General features: G+C 38.9%; 1 protein-coding gene across 33 annotated transcripts in view; it reads right to left on the reverse strand.

The window, feature by feature from the left end:
- Positions 1-15,315, reverse strand: part of MPDZ (multiple PDZ domain crumbs cell polarity complex component) — a 134,261-nt gene that overhangs the window by 78,428 nt on the left and 40,518 nt on the right. For 16 of the 33 annotated variants that reach the window (XM_037901966.2, XM_037901971.2, XM_043546578.1 and 13 more), the window contains 7 exons: positions 15,042-15,131; positions 12,430-12,509; positions 10,451-10,597; positions 8,752-8,916; positions 5,521-5,709; positions 2,938-3,147; positions 754-870 (listed from right to left, as the gene is read on the reverse strand). In XM_037901966.2, the coding sequence (XP_037757894.1) occupies positions 754-870; positions 2,938-3,147; positions 5,521-5,709; positions 8,752-8,916; positions 10,451-10,597; positions 12,430-12,509; positions 15,042-15,131 (998 nt within the window). The remainder of the gene's footprint in view (positions 1-753; positions 871-2,937; positions 3,148-5,520; positions 5,710-8,751; positions 8,917-10,450; positions 10,598-12,429; positions 12,510-15,041; positions 15,132-15,315) is intronic. The other 17 variants (XM_043546594.1, XM_043546591.1, XM_043546583.1 and 14 more) reach the window with 3 other exon arrangements.

Here is a 15,315-nt window from a genome sequence, read left to right on the forward strand (position 1 = left end):
CATCGTGCAAGTTCAGGACCCAGAACTGAGCAAATAAAGAGAAGAATACATTAAAAATCTGGATTCCTATTGGCAGTTTCTGGAGACGAGGAAAAGTATCTACGCTTCATGTAAGTTGCTTGCACTGTAAAAATCCAGTTTTTATACTCACAAATCTTGTGATCACCGAACAATCTTGTAGTGTAAATACAGCTATTAAAAAAAGAAATGCAGGCAACTTTTAAATAAAGTTGCACAGCAAGAATGCCATTTAGAGGCAAAACAGAGTTCCACCAACTTTTCAAACTATTAAAAAAAGAGACATCCACATTATCACATGTTGGTAAATAGAAGTTTCTACTATGTAGTTAAATAAAAGCTTACGTACAAAGGACAAGGTTTTTTGAAGACACCTATGAAGTTTGAATGCCCAATGCCCATCATTACAATTGGAACTGGGCATAGAAATCTCTTAGCTGGCTTTGAAAAAATCTCAGCCAAATATTTTCTTATTTTCTAGTCGCTAAAACATTCTGGCTAGAGAATCATCTGGTGCAAACTGGTGGAGCTCTACTGATTTCAATGGATCTTTGCCAGTTTACAGCATTTGGCTATCTGGTGAGATCATGATAGGTCACATGTGAAGTGAGGCTAAACGCTTTAAAAAAAATCATAAGCAGAGTGACGAAAAAGACTTTTCATTACATTTGGACAAGGCAAAAAACAATGTTAAAAGGGTTTTAACAGAAATCTTGATAAATTGTGCCCACTAACCAGAGCCAGCTCAGCACGGAAGAGGGCTGCATCAACTGGCCCTTCCTCCTCAAGTGACTGGGCAGTGTAGAAAAAGGAATCTTCCTTAGCAGAAACATAACCCTCTTCTGGTGAAAGCTGCAGAAAGAATGAAGCTCTGAGTTGGATGAGTGGCCAGTATATAGGACATGCAGAGTCAGCAATGTTAAGGGAGTTTTAGAAATGCAAATAAATACCAAGTACAGAAGAGAAATCATCTCAATCAAAATCATAGAGTGGGGTAAGTAAAATGATACATATTTTAACCTTCACATGTTGTTTTACCTGCTGTAGTACACAGAACCCATAATATACTATACAAATAAGTTTAAGGCTTCTGTATTCTTTGCCCATAATTAAGCATTTACAAAAACAGTCATCACATGGTCCACAGGGGTACAGAGCACAGAATTTTAATCACTGAAACGATAGGCCTCTATTACTAGAGCTAAATGTGTAACTGTTAGCTGGTCACAGTAGTGAGCTCTTATCCTCTATGTAGGCCAGCCACTAGAGGAGGACAAAATATACTTTGTCAGTGTGGTACAGATGCATCAATTTTTTTCCATGTAATTTGCTGCTGCTGTTAGGTGCATCTGTCCAACACCCCTGTAGAGCAAAATATTACTTCTAGTGTGGCGGAACTCAGCAAGTATAACGTGTTAAATATTTAATGCTGAACCTTTATACAAAGCCAGAGAAAAGTAACACTTAATCATGCCTCATCCTCTTTCATGCTTTAAACAAGATATTAATTCTGAAATATTTGTTTTGCAAGAAACATTACTGTGCAACATGGAGCATTCATTCTAATCTGCAAATGTTTTTTACAGGAAACAAGTTAAAAATATCTCTTTCAACAAAAAAAAAAAAATACAAAATTCCTTGTAAATTTTGTTATTACTACAGGGTTAACTGCTAAGAGCCAGAATCTGAAATCAAGGAGAATTCTGTGCAGGGAAGGACTGTGGGATTGTAACATTCGAGAGAGAGAGTAATAATTCAGTCTTATAAATAAAATGGGCCAGATCCTCAGATGGTGGAAATTGGTGTAGCTCCACTGATTCCAACTTAAACCAAGGGAGAATCTGGTCAAATATTTTGTTTTTACTCTGTAATTATTCAAAGAAGCATTATTCCAAAGGCTTTGTTTGATTTCCCTGGTCAGTGAGGAAGGGAGTATGGTTCAATGAGCTCTGGCCTCTATTCATGTCTCTCTCTAATACTCTCACTATGTGGTCTTGAGCAAGCTATTTACCCTCTTGGTAGTGCTTTAATTTCTCTCTCTCTAAAACGTGAAAAAAGAAAAGGAGTACTTGCGGCACCTTAGAGACTAACAAATTTATTTGAGCATAAGCTTTCGTGAGTTACAGCTCATTTCATTGGATAAGTGAGCTGTAGCTCACGAAAGCTTATGCTCAAGTAAATTTGTTAGTCTCTAAGGTGCCACAAGTACTCCTTTTCTTTTTGCGGATACAGACTAATACGGCTGCTACTTTGAAATCTAAAATGTGAGTAATCTTGCTTACCAAAGGAGGACTATTTGAGGTTTAATTAATGTTTGTAAAGTATTTTGAATTCATCATAAACATCCTCACGCTCTGATTAGCTGAAATACTATACCATTTCAGTATAACTATTAGGTTTACACTGGATGAACTGAAATGTACATATAAATTTTTAACATAAAGAGCATAATCTAAATATGTTTGATATTAAATACGTATATGTTTCAGCATAAATCCCGACTAAAACCAGAGTGAGCACAGCTCTGGAAAGGTGATACAAGGTTGGCTTTAAACCATCTTCACATACCCTCATATCTGAGAGCAACCTCAGGACAATGCTAAGTTATGCCTCGCTATCCACAGCCCTAGGTGTCTGCATTGGTAGCTGCGATGCTCCAAAGGCATAGGGATGCTCCAATCATTCCCCTTTCCCCAGCAACACCCCGTAGATTGGGGGCAGGAGTGAAGGGTTGTAAAAGTACTACACCACCTCTGTACCACCCAGGGATTTCCCACAGGAAGGAGAAGATTCAGTGAGTCAGCTAAAACAGCTTTTGGCAGCTTTATGCCATCTGAGTGACACAAAAGCAGTCATAGATTAAGCAAAGACATTGGCCAGCAACATATGAAAATCAATCATCTAGCACCCAATCCTTACAGGCAGTGGTTTGGCAACTCCTATTCTAACTGTTCCTACTGGTGCTCCTTTCAGTGCTTGTACAGCTTCCTCCAGGTTGCCATTTTCCAAGTTGATATCATTGACAAACATCAGCCGATCTCCAGGAAGAAGTCTGCCATCTTGTTCAGCAACACCACCAGGAACCAATGAGCGGATTACAATTACTGTGTTTGCCGGGTCCACTGGGTCCTAATTGAAAACAAAGTGAGGAAACCAGTTCACGTGCTTATTTTTAATTCATAAAAAGTTACCTAACCTATATGGGCCAACTCCCGAGGTCCTGACTCAGTCCCTACTCAGGCAAACTGCAGATGACTCTTCAAAGTGAGCTTACTTCAGCAATGGCTCAGGATACTTAGAAAAGGCCTCTGGATTTGCCCCTATTATTATTTAGTCATTTATTTTGATACATAAAAGCACAAATAATTAGTCCTCCCATGCGCTGAGTGCTTTTACATCATCTAGTTTCACAGTAAAACTACTGAATCGTGGACTGCACTTCCCATGTAGCAAATAATTACGTGCCAGCAATTAAAACAAACACCTTCCACAGTAACATCATCTCTACAGCCCTCAACCTTCTACATGCTCAAATGCCTGGGGATAAAGGCTTGGAAGGTTAATACATCTGGGCTCTGATGGACCAAAGGGTTTATTTAGAGACTCCTTGCAGCTCGTAGTACGTGATCTCACTCAGTCATGAAGGGACTTTATAATAAGAGAGAATCCCTTATATGTACACGAGACAGACATTTTAATAGAGATCGACACATACCATTGTAAAGTAAGTTTATAAAGCACTTTATAAACAATGCAATCCAAAAAGAGTAAAGTTTACTTTTAACACTTAAAAATATAATCCCCACTCCCTGACACACACATTTTAATTAAACATACTGTGATCAAAGACCAAGAACTGGAACTTAATCTCTATAACAAATTCTACCGTATCAGAGTTATATACATTTGCATAATATGGCACAGAAACTCACAAGGACCATAGTTAGAACATCAGACATTAATTTTTCACAATATGTTATTTTCATTCCACTGTGCAAGCACAGTAGGATATTACATAATACAGTATAAGCTTTGTTAATTCTAAAAGCTTAGTGACTAAAACCCTAAATTACATAGTGGTACCTAGATCAACACATTTAGCAATTTCAACTTAGATATAGTAGCAACTTTCCTTGCCAATATACTAAGTACTGGAAAAGATGCTAGTTTAGCACTGCAAGTTGTACAACTGAAAATATGGAAATAAGTGACTCTTGAGAGTTAATATGAAGAAATGACAAGATCCCCGAAAACCCATGAGAATTAGTATGATGTAATAAGGTAGGATTCATGAGACTGTGGTTAACAATACAGTATAATCAGTGTCTTACAGAGTGTAATGCAAGTAGCATCTCTCTGGAGACATTACTTGAGTGGTCAGTAGCCCTCACAACTTCATCCAAGAACATTTACAGCATCATCTGAGATGGGACTGCATTTTACCTGTGTCACACTGAATATCCTCTCCCCTTTCAAGGAATCTGCTTACAGTTATCAACATTAGGGTTGCTAACTTTCTGACCAAATAAAACCGAACACCCTTGCCCTGCCCCTTCTCTGAGGCCTCACCCTGTTCACTGCATTCCCCCCCCTTCCTCTGTCACTCCCTCTCCCCCACCCTTACTCACTCGTTCATTTTCAGCAGGAGTGGGAGGGGAAAACCACTCATGCTTATGTAACTGTAACTATAGTCAAAATTAAGAATTAACTGAAAATTTGCTAGAAATAAAGATAAAACTTCTTCCAAATATAAAATATACTGTAAATTTAGCTCATCATTCATATTCCTGAGAGAAAAAAGCATAAATATTGTGAATGACTTTTCCATCTTATACATGAGAACAGTGAATCAATTTCATGAAATCTCCAAGAACTGAGATAAATATGAAATATGTTCACAGTAAATACCAAAATGTTCACAAGAACTGTACATTTCTCTGATAATCTCCAGAATTCAGAATATGCAACTATTACTAGACAATGTAACCTTTATTACATTCCTTAATTGCTCACCACATAAAGAAATACTGTGGAGGGGTGTTTTCAAAAGATCCACCCTCTAGCCAACCCATAAGAAATGAAGTGTGGGCATAATTTGCAACTGCAGTTGAGCTGTGGATGCAAACCAGAACACTTGTGCCTCTCTGTACTTAACTGCAGATGCAAATCACGTGGTTAGAACCCCTGAATTGTGTGCACAACTCATTGCACTCCAAGAATAGGAAGAAGCGCCTTTTAAAAACCTAGCCCTCTATGTGAATATTTATTTATTTGAGCTGGATTGATACTCTGTGCTCTTAATATAATAAGAGGAATGAAGAATATAGTTAATGAGATGTCTGAGTAAGACCCAGGAGGAGTATGAAATTTTTTATTACCTGCTTACTCTAGCATATGAGAATATTGTCTGGTTTGCATTCACCTCGCATATAATGGATGGGATCTACATTCAATAAAAAATATTTTACCTTCTTCTGCTGAAATAAGGAATATAGATGTTACCTGGTAGTCTAATATGCTAAAGCCAAGTCCCATGCTCCCTTTCTCCAGCTCAACATGTTGTATTTCTGTTTCCCACATTGCCAAAGGAGATCCTTGCACCTCGTCGATATTCTGACCTACATCAGCCATTTCCAAGCCAGTACCCTCTGTCTCTGAGGAGCCAATGACTTCATCAAGGTCTACATGAGACTGGAAAACCAAAGAAAACCCACCAACCCCATAATATTAATGTGGCACATGTCAAATTTCATGAATTACCAGTACCCAAGTGATGCACACCAAAATGGAGATAAAAGCTCAGAGGTTATATTCCATTTTATCTGATGGTGCTGAGTATCTAGGAAGTGTAACAAACAAAAGTACATAATAAATCTAATACAGAAGGATTAAACATCATTGCTCAAGTGTTTTAATATCAAAGTTATACTTTTAAAGAACAGGGTTCATGCTTGTCATAAAACATGCAAACCCACAGGAAATTGCACTCCCGACATGGGGTATTGTGCATTCGAATAGATTCTTGCATGCAGAATTAATCATTCTCTCTAGCTATCTACACGTTTATACTACATCTATCATCTCAGACTCTTAGAAAAATGTATAGTTCACATCTGCAATCTGCACCCTGTCTAACTGATTTAATAATATTGACAGAAGAGCACAGAAGCAACAGTATTCATTCCTTTAGTGGCATACAGATGCTTAGCAGTGAGGAGACACATTTTGCTCCATACGCGATATAAGCACAGAATTCAAAATTCATGGTGGATCTCCCTCTACAGAAACTGCCATACACTACTCCAACATACTTAACATACAGATATGCTAAGTGGGTAAAGTTTGCAAACATCGTTTCTGAGGTAATGAATTATGCCTTAACCCACATTCTACCACTGTGGTGTACACTATCAAAAGAAGATGCCACAGTTATGTGGCTATAATGTGCAATACCAGCTGTATGACTAAGAATGATACCAAATGCAACGGCATCTCAACAGGAGCAAGGCATTCAGATGTAGTACTGAGAGCACTGACAAGAAGTTACTCACATTGTGCAGTAACGAGGGAGATGTGTCCCCCTATGGGTGCTCCACTGTAGGTGCGCTTGCATCCCTGCACTGCTGATTGGAGAAGTTCGGTATCAGTGTCTGTTAGGCCTGGACATGCGCTGTCCCTCCTCGTGTTGCACCACGAAGACAGACAGAGCACGGGAGGTAACCCCCCTCAGTTCCACCTCCACCACAGAGTCATTGACAAGAGCTCTGAAGTAGAGGGAAGGAGGGTGGGTTGTGGAGGACCCATAGGGACACACTGTGATGGTTAGAAACCTCTGTCTAATTTCAAGCCTAAACTTGTCGACATCCAGTTTATATCCATTTGTTCTTGTGTCAACACTGGTGCTTAACTCAAATAACTCCTCTCCCTCTTTGGTAATTATCTCTCTGATGTATTTACAGAGAGCAAATCACATCTCCTCTCAGTCTTCAACTGATTAGGCTAAACAAGCCAAGCTCCTCTCATAAGCTAAGTTTTCCATTACTCTGATCATCCCAGTGGCCCTTCTCTGCACCTGATCCAGTTTGAATTCATCTTTCTAAAACATGGGAGGCCAGAATTGCACACAGTTTTCCAGATGAGGTCTCATTAGCACCTTGTTTAATGGTACTAACACCTCCCTGTCTCTATTGGAAATATCTTGCCTGATGCATGCTAAGATGGCATTAGCGTATTTCATGGCCACATCACATTGCTGGCTAATAGTCATCCTGTGATTGACCAATACATCTAGGTCTTTCTCCTCCTCAGTCACTTCCAACTGACACATCCTCAGCTTATAACAATAAGAATTTTTGTTAGTCCCTAAGTGCACGACCTTGCACTTAGCACTATTAAATTTTATCCCATTTTTATTACTCCAGTTTTTAAGATCCTCCAGATCTTGTATGATATTTTGGTCCTCTTCCATATTGGTTATACCCCAACTTTGGGTCATCCGTGAATTTTATTAGCATAGTCCTCCTTTTTGTGCCAAGGTCATGAATGAAAATGTTAAATAAGATTGGCCCCAAGACCAGTCCCGGAGGAACTCCACTAGTTAACTCCCTTCAGCCTGACAGTTCATCTTTCAATATGACCCATTGTAGTCTCCCCTTTAACCAGTTCCTTATCTACCTTTCAATTCCCATATTAATCCCCATCTTCTCCAATTTAACTAATAATTTCACATGTGGAACCAAATCAAATACCTTACAGAAATTCAGGCAGATTAGATCGATTGCATTTCCTTTGACTAAAAAAAAGTTATCTCAAAGAAGGAGATCAGGTTCGTCTGGCACGATCTACCTTTTCTAAAAACCACACCATAATTACTGCTTACATCTATGTCTTAACTACTTTCTTTTGTTCCAAGACCTTGCATACAACTGAGATCAAACTAACAGGCCTGTAGTTCCATGGATCTTTTCCCACTTTCTTAAAAATAGGTTCTATACTAGCAATTCTCCAGTCATAGGGTACAACCCCTGAATTTACAAATTCACTAAAAAAATCCTTGCTATGGAGTTTCTCAGACCTTGATTCCGGAATTTTTCCTCCACCAGGAATCAAATGGAGATTATGTCCCTTTCTCTTAGGGCACGATTAAGGGTATGATTCTGTCACGGAGGCTGCGGATTCCATGAGTTTCTGGGACCTCCGTGACTTCTTCTGTGGTGGCCAGCCTCAGGGCCGCCAGAGCAGCTGGCCAGCGATTGGCCCAGGGCCAGAGCAGCAGCTCCAGGACTGAAGCAACAGCCATGGTTGGGTCAACATCCCCCCACACACTCAGGGCAGGAGTAGTGGCAGGACTGGAACAGCTGCTGGAGGTCAACCCCTGGCACCGCTCCAACTGTTAGTTTCCCCCACGCTATTTTTTTAGTAAAAGTCACAGAGAGGTTGTGGGCGTCTGTGAATTTTTGTTTATTGCCCACGACCTGTCTCTGACTTTTACTGAAAACACCGTAACAAAATCTTAACCTTAGGCATGATGCAAGGCAATCACTTCTTTTGCATTAATCGGAGCTGGTGAATTGGTATATGGTTTGAGGGAAAGTTTGAACTTTTCCATCACTAATTTAAAACCATAATGGTCTTTCAAATCTTTGTACATGAAATCTTGTTGGTTTATAATAAGGTACATTTTAAAATAAAAATAAATAAATGAGGTGCTGCTTTTTAAGTTTACAGCAGTACCTTTTCTGTGAGCTGAACCTCCGAGAGGGTCAGATTGTCCAACTCTGACTGACTGACGGGGGGAGCGATGGGACGGCAGCAGACCATTGTCACCTTGATAGGCAGCTCTTTTAAAATATTTACCACATCCTTGTGATTTTCCCCAAGCAAAGATATTTCATTCACCTGGGGAAAAACAGAACAAAACACATTCAGCAGAAATACAAAGAATAAAAATGAGAATAAACTTGTTAGCATGGATTTACAGATTCTGTGGCCAGAAAGGACTACTCTGATCATCTAGACTGACCTCGTACATAACAGAGATCATAAAACATTCCTGAAATATCAGTTGAACTAGAGATACTCTTTTAGAAAAGCATGCAAAGGTGATTTTAAAATTGCCAGTGATGGAGAACTCTCCACAATCCTTGGTAGATTGTTCCAATGGTTTGTGAATCTGGCCCTTTTTAAAGCAAGCAAGCAGGGGGAAGCAGGTGAGGGAGGCAGAGAGAGAGGGAGAGAGAGACACGCGTGACCACTTGTACTTAAGCTACTACTAATTTATAGTTACGTAATCAATAATTCTTTATCCATCAGGATGAAGTCTAACATAGAATTTTCTCCCTTCCCCCCATGTTGGACACAACACTTCTTGAGTTAGGAAACTCACCTATAGTATGTAGAAATAGCAAGGATGTTTTAATATGTCATTCAGTTTGAAGTTCCCCATGATCACACAGCTTTTCTTCCTATACAGGTAGGCCCCTAAGGAGCCAGTCATCCTGTTCCCCTGTGATTTAGCCGTCTGTGGCAAGACTCAGTTAGTACCCCATGTGCTTTATCTCTTAGAACACTGATCCATAAGCATTCAAAATCATTTTCTTCTGAGTTGTCAGTGACTCAAACAGGTAATGCCATTTTTGACACAGAGTGCCACTCCGCTACCCCTTTTGCTTACTAAATAGGTTATAACCATTGATTTTAATATTCCAGTCAAGCAAATCATCCCACCAGGTTTCAGTAATACCAGCTAGATTGAATTGATGCACACAGATGAGCAATTCTGATTCCTCTTGTTTGTTACCCAAGCTCCCGGCATCAGTCTACAGCCAATTAAAGAATTTCTTCTCTTCACTTCCTTTGTTTTCTTGACTTGTGCACAAATATATCAATATAGGACCCTATCCTGCTTCTACAAAAGTCCATTGAGCAGGCTCAGATCCAAAATAAGCTTTAAACTGAATAGTCAAAAGTGGGTAATGAATTTGGTCATTTCATAAAAAAACATGTATTCACATCACAAACCACCATAAATTTTAGCTTGAATGGAACTATTCTCTGAAGAGAGCCCCCCAGGAAAGGAAAAGAAAAGATAGAGCAGGTAAAGACTGAACAACATTATCAGAGCTAGGTAGGAACAGTAACATTATGTATGGACCAAGATGAATCTTATTGTTCTCTTGCCTTCATGAAAACCAAACTTACACCACTTTTTTAAAATTATGTTTTGACTAAATCCAGAATTTTTGTACACTTCTTGACCCATTACATACTGTACCTTTGAAAATTCAACTAGTAGCTGCTCATTTTTTTATTATTTTATTTAATTTAATTTAAAGAACTGTGTGTTACAAGAGATGCCACGTGAGAAATTAGGCCACCTTTTCAGGACCTTGCTATATAAAGGAGCAAAGATAAAGTGGGAATTCTCCCTTACTTCCAGGAGTTCATCTCCACTGAACAGCTTGCCACATCGTCCAACTGGCCCTTCTGGTAAAACAGATCGGATGAAATGATGTCCCACGGCAGCTTCCAAGCTTATCCCTAACCCGCTGCTTTCACTAAATTTGTTAACTTCAGCCACCTAAAAAGATTGAGAAAGAGAGAGTTATTTTTCAGTCAAATTCACATACAAAGAAGCAGTAGTTTTAGAAGGGAAATATAAGACTTGCCAGATATATTCTGCTTTTAAATTACAAGTTCACTCATTTGAAAGAGCATCTTTGCTCATTCGTTTTACATCAAACACAAGATGGAATCACAACAGATGCTGAAAGGAAGCAGCCAGCTGTAACTTCCCATTCTACTTAGAGGACTACAACTGCTGGTAGCAAAGACTACCCTATAGATAAAAGGTATCCAGGTGGAACTCCAAACAAATGGAATGAAGGCTAAAATCAAAGGGCTCAATCCAGCAGAAATTATGCAGCTGCAAAGGCTAATACAGTTTTTTTTAAAAGGAATGTCTTCTATGCTTGCAGTGTTGTTGTAGCTGTGTTGGTCCCAGGATATGAGAGACAGAGAGAAGACGGGTGAGGTAATATCTTTTATTGAACCAACTTATGCTGTTGAAGAGACAAGCTTTTGGGCTCCACAGAGCTCTCCCCAGACCCAAAGGACAACTCTTTGGAGCTTGAAAGCTGGTCCAATAAAATATATTTCCTCATCCGCCTTGTCTCTCTCAGGTCTTCTACACAACAGACATGGATTCACAATTAGGTGTTCCACACAGACACTTCCCTACCGGAGCTCTCAAGCAGAGTGTGGCTGCACATGTGATGCCACACAAGTCTGTAAAATGAAATTTACTATGTTTGTAGATTGCCAGCTCTACTAGTCAGTGAATAGGGGCGGAGAGATTGGAGCCATGGCCCCACCTCCCACTGCCCTGCGTGCTCCTTTGAGGTGCTGCATATTTCCAGGGAGTACAGAGGAGAAAAGGCTTTGTAATTTCCTGAGCACAGAAACTGAAATTCTGCCTACCCCTACACTGCCCGCACAAGAGCTGAGGCTCTTTCCACCTAAATTCAGTACATACCGGTACTATTTTCACAACTGCATATACAAATAGTGGAACTGCTTGTACTAATGGACTGTTACATAAGTACCTGGTCATTATCACACAAAATTACCCCTTTAGCCTGTACACATGCAGTCACTGTACATAAAAATTAGATTGCAATAGAGCACACGTTTTAGAGTGTATACTTGTGGGCGTGCACTTTTGAAAAATCAATCCCTTCATTGAGTGTGTTTTCATTGTTTATTATAAATGCCTCATGCAGTAGTTTGATCATTATACCAATCAAAAAAATTCACTTGTTACATAGAGTGGATGGAGGGTCCTAAGTAGAGTTGAGTGAATATGACTGTTCAGTTCAGTGACTGATCAAAAATCTGAAACAAATATGGTTCGTTCTGAACCAAAACTGTATATTTTCATTTTTTCTTACCAACATGAAAACCTTTTATTCAGGTTGAACAAAATATCTGGAATGCTGATTTGAAACGATATGTTCAAAATGAAATGACATTTCATTTCCAAAATACTGTTTTGAAATGAAGTGTAAAAGGGTTTGTTCAAATATATCAAAGCATTTTGACACTTCCAAATTTTTATTTTGCATTTGGCCAAAATTATTCACTAAATTTGTGAATTGTTTCAGCACCCAAAAAATCCATAGTAAATTTACTCAGAAGCCTGCGCTTATTTTTTTGCTTGTCTGGCTTACTGCATAAAAATGTATTTAGGAGAAAAATTACATCTTTACATTCAGCATTTAAAATGAAAAAACCTCACATTTCATGAGTCAGTAGTTTAAAATGCACACACAAAAATGGAAAATTGAATGCAGTAAATGTTATAGGTAAGCACTATAAAGAACATTTAATAGTAATAATTAGGGTTTTACATACCACTATCTCATAATTTGTACCCATAATCCTCTGCCATTTATTCTGCAATACTGCTTCTCCTGTGGAAGTTAGCTGGAAACCTAGAAGTTGTATTGAGATTACTACAATGAAAACCTGACAATCTTATTTTTATAGTGAGTAAAGTACCTGGACTGTGGCAAGACTTGCACAGTATTCCACAATACTTAAAATACTATCATACATTATTTAAAAGTGCAACATACGTTTCCTCCCCAGTTTTAGATTTAGCATACAGGAACGTTAACAATTTTAACGTGGAAAAAGGGTTGGAAATACGGTTTGCTCCATTACAGCTTTAGAGTTCCACCTGCAGCACAAATAGCCTTCAACCCCTACTAACCCTTATTCCATTCAGTGCTGTGTATGCTTCAAGGAGCTTCTTTCAATTCCTCTCTTCCAAAGAATGCAGTCCTCACTTATCTGACTTTCCTGAATAACTAAGACCCTGGGAGTCTCTCTGGTTACCTTCTACTGTGCCATCCCCATTTCTATTAATGGAGAAACTGCAAGTACCTTCTAACTTTTTATAACATAACCCACTTCTTTGAACTGTGAGGTAAAGATTGTTACAGTGGTAGCTCTAAATGCTTTTACCTATTACACTGACGTACACTTTCAGTTTAATAAAAATCATATTATATCATAGGTAGGTCTAAATTATACTATTGCGTGCTGATGTAAAATGAAAACTGGTCGCAGTAAGATACAGTATAAAGCTTTAAATATATGCTTTTCCCAAACACATGAAGTCCAAACAAAAAGCTGGAAGTACAGGTCAGAAAAAGTCATAAGGATGACTCCTGGGGCCAAATATTCAAAAGTAGCCTCAATCCAACCTCAAAATGTGGAGGGACAAGTTAGAAGCATGCCCCAAATGTATGAGTCTCTCTCTCACACACACACACAGCATGTGTGCCAGTTCGATGTTTAGATACCTAAGGTGCTGATACTACAAACTGCTCCTTGTGAGCAGGCCCCTGTGCGAATGTGGAGCAGCTTATATGACAAGAGTCTAAGTACCCAATTCACACACATGGATCTAAGTTTTCAAGCCCTCAGAATTGGGAGCACACATTTAGAGGCTGCTTTTGGAACTGTGGTCCCTAGAGGGCAGTGGAAGAATGAAATCCCGAAGTCAAATTTTCTTCATAAAAAGAGAAAAAACATACATCAGAGGTCATGGGAACAACAAAGGCTTTATTAGAAAAGAAGGAGGGAGGGGGAAGAGAAGAATGCTGTGAGAAACAATCATGTGCTAGGCAAGGCAGTAAACTCCAGTCACTCTAACATAATCTAAAGTTTATATGCAACTGAAAACTACAAAGAAATAGCAGGTCTCTATTGTTCATTTTTTCTCATTTAAATTGATTCAATTCTAGGAAGGGAAACAACAGTGTTTAGATAAAAGAGCTAACAGACACAGACATGGAGAGTCGGATTCTCATGATGATACTGACACAAGCCAATGAGAACCTAGAATGACCAAGCAAAAGCCACAATATCAAAGCTACAAAGATTGATTTGTTAGTACAATACTAAGAACAAATTCTCCAAACATGGGTGCTAATGACAGGCTCATGTCAAAATCCCAGCTTTAGTTGTCTAACGGAGCTAGGTTCTCAACTCTCATCAACTTTCAATGGGAACTGGCTCTCTAATTCCCTCAGGCTACTTTAAAAATCCCAGCTCTAGTCTATATTTAGGCACTTAAATAAAAATAAGGCCATTTATTTAGATGTCCACTGGTACTCAAGTTTGAAATATTTTCCCAAGATCAGAAGACTCAGTTGGGAACGAAGCATCTGAGTGGAACCTCTTAAAAATAAATAAATGAATACATTTGATCATCTATCTAGAATGACAAAAAGCAGCTGACAGAGAACTCAGAAAAGTAGTAAATTAATTTAGAGAACTAGCTGGGACGGCATTTTTCAGCTGCTCTCTAGGTATGGAATGTACAGAACATTTACATGCCAATCAAGAAACTGTAAGAGCACGGTATTAGATAATATATCCTTCCATAGCACATCAATGAGACGTAGCAGCTCAAGAGATAGGAGGAATGGAAGATAGAAAATAAGAATTTCAGGAAAGAGAACAGGAAAGTCACAGTGTTCCAATGAGCAAGAAGTGTCTCAATTTCAAACACTATCAGAGAATAGAGACCACCAAAATAAAGGCAGTTTAGGAGATATATCACAGGGAAGTCTATCACAAGAATTACAAGTGTTGGATGGTCACAGAGGATTGGAATGAAAATGCTTAACATGGAAAATAAAGAATTTAATGAGTAAGACCAACTGGAATTAGTTTACTAAACTAAAAGGATATTTGCCAAAGCAAAACTGCTCACATTTCGCCTTAAACACTGAGATATACATCTTAGTCTTAACTATATACAATTACACTCAATGACAATGCTTGCTTTCATACAACCAGATTTTGGAAACTCTCTTCTGGGTTTGGTTACTTCCATTGTCCACCTGTATAATCTGAAACATGTACTGGGGAACCTGTACAAAATGACTGCTTTTTATGTAAGCACATACCAGTGCATTTCCACAGGAAAAATGCTATTGAACATTAAGAACCTGATTCTTGCTGTTTACTGTCCTCTCCAATGTGTACCACACCAGCACTGCACGGCAGTGGTGGAGATCCCTGCTCTCTTTCACACTGTTCTGGAAAAGAAGAAGAAGATCCTCAGCCATTCTATGCATTTTAATGCTCATCAAGATCTCTGTCATGCCATCCTGTAAGGTGCTAAGTGACCAAGCTACTTGGGTCTCAATGCCTCGTAGGGTCTGGTTCTGTACTGCAGTGTTGAAGAAATGGTTGCAGGATGTGGTGCATTTAAAAAGAAGT

The sequence above is a fragment of the Chelonia mydas genome, chromosome 5 (assembly GCF_015237465.2).
Source record: "Chelonia mydas isolate rCheMyd1 chromosome 5, rCheMyd1.pri.v2, whole genome shotgun sequence".
Lineage (NCBI taxonomy): Eukaryota > Metazoa > Chordata > Testudines > Cheloniidae > Chelonia > Chelonia mydas.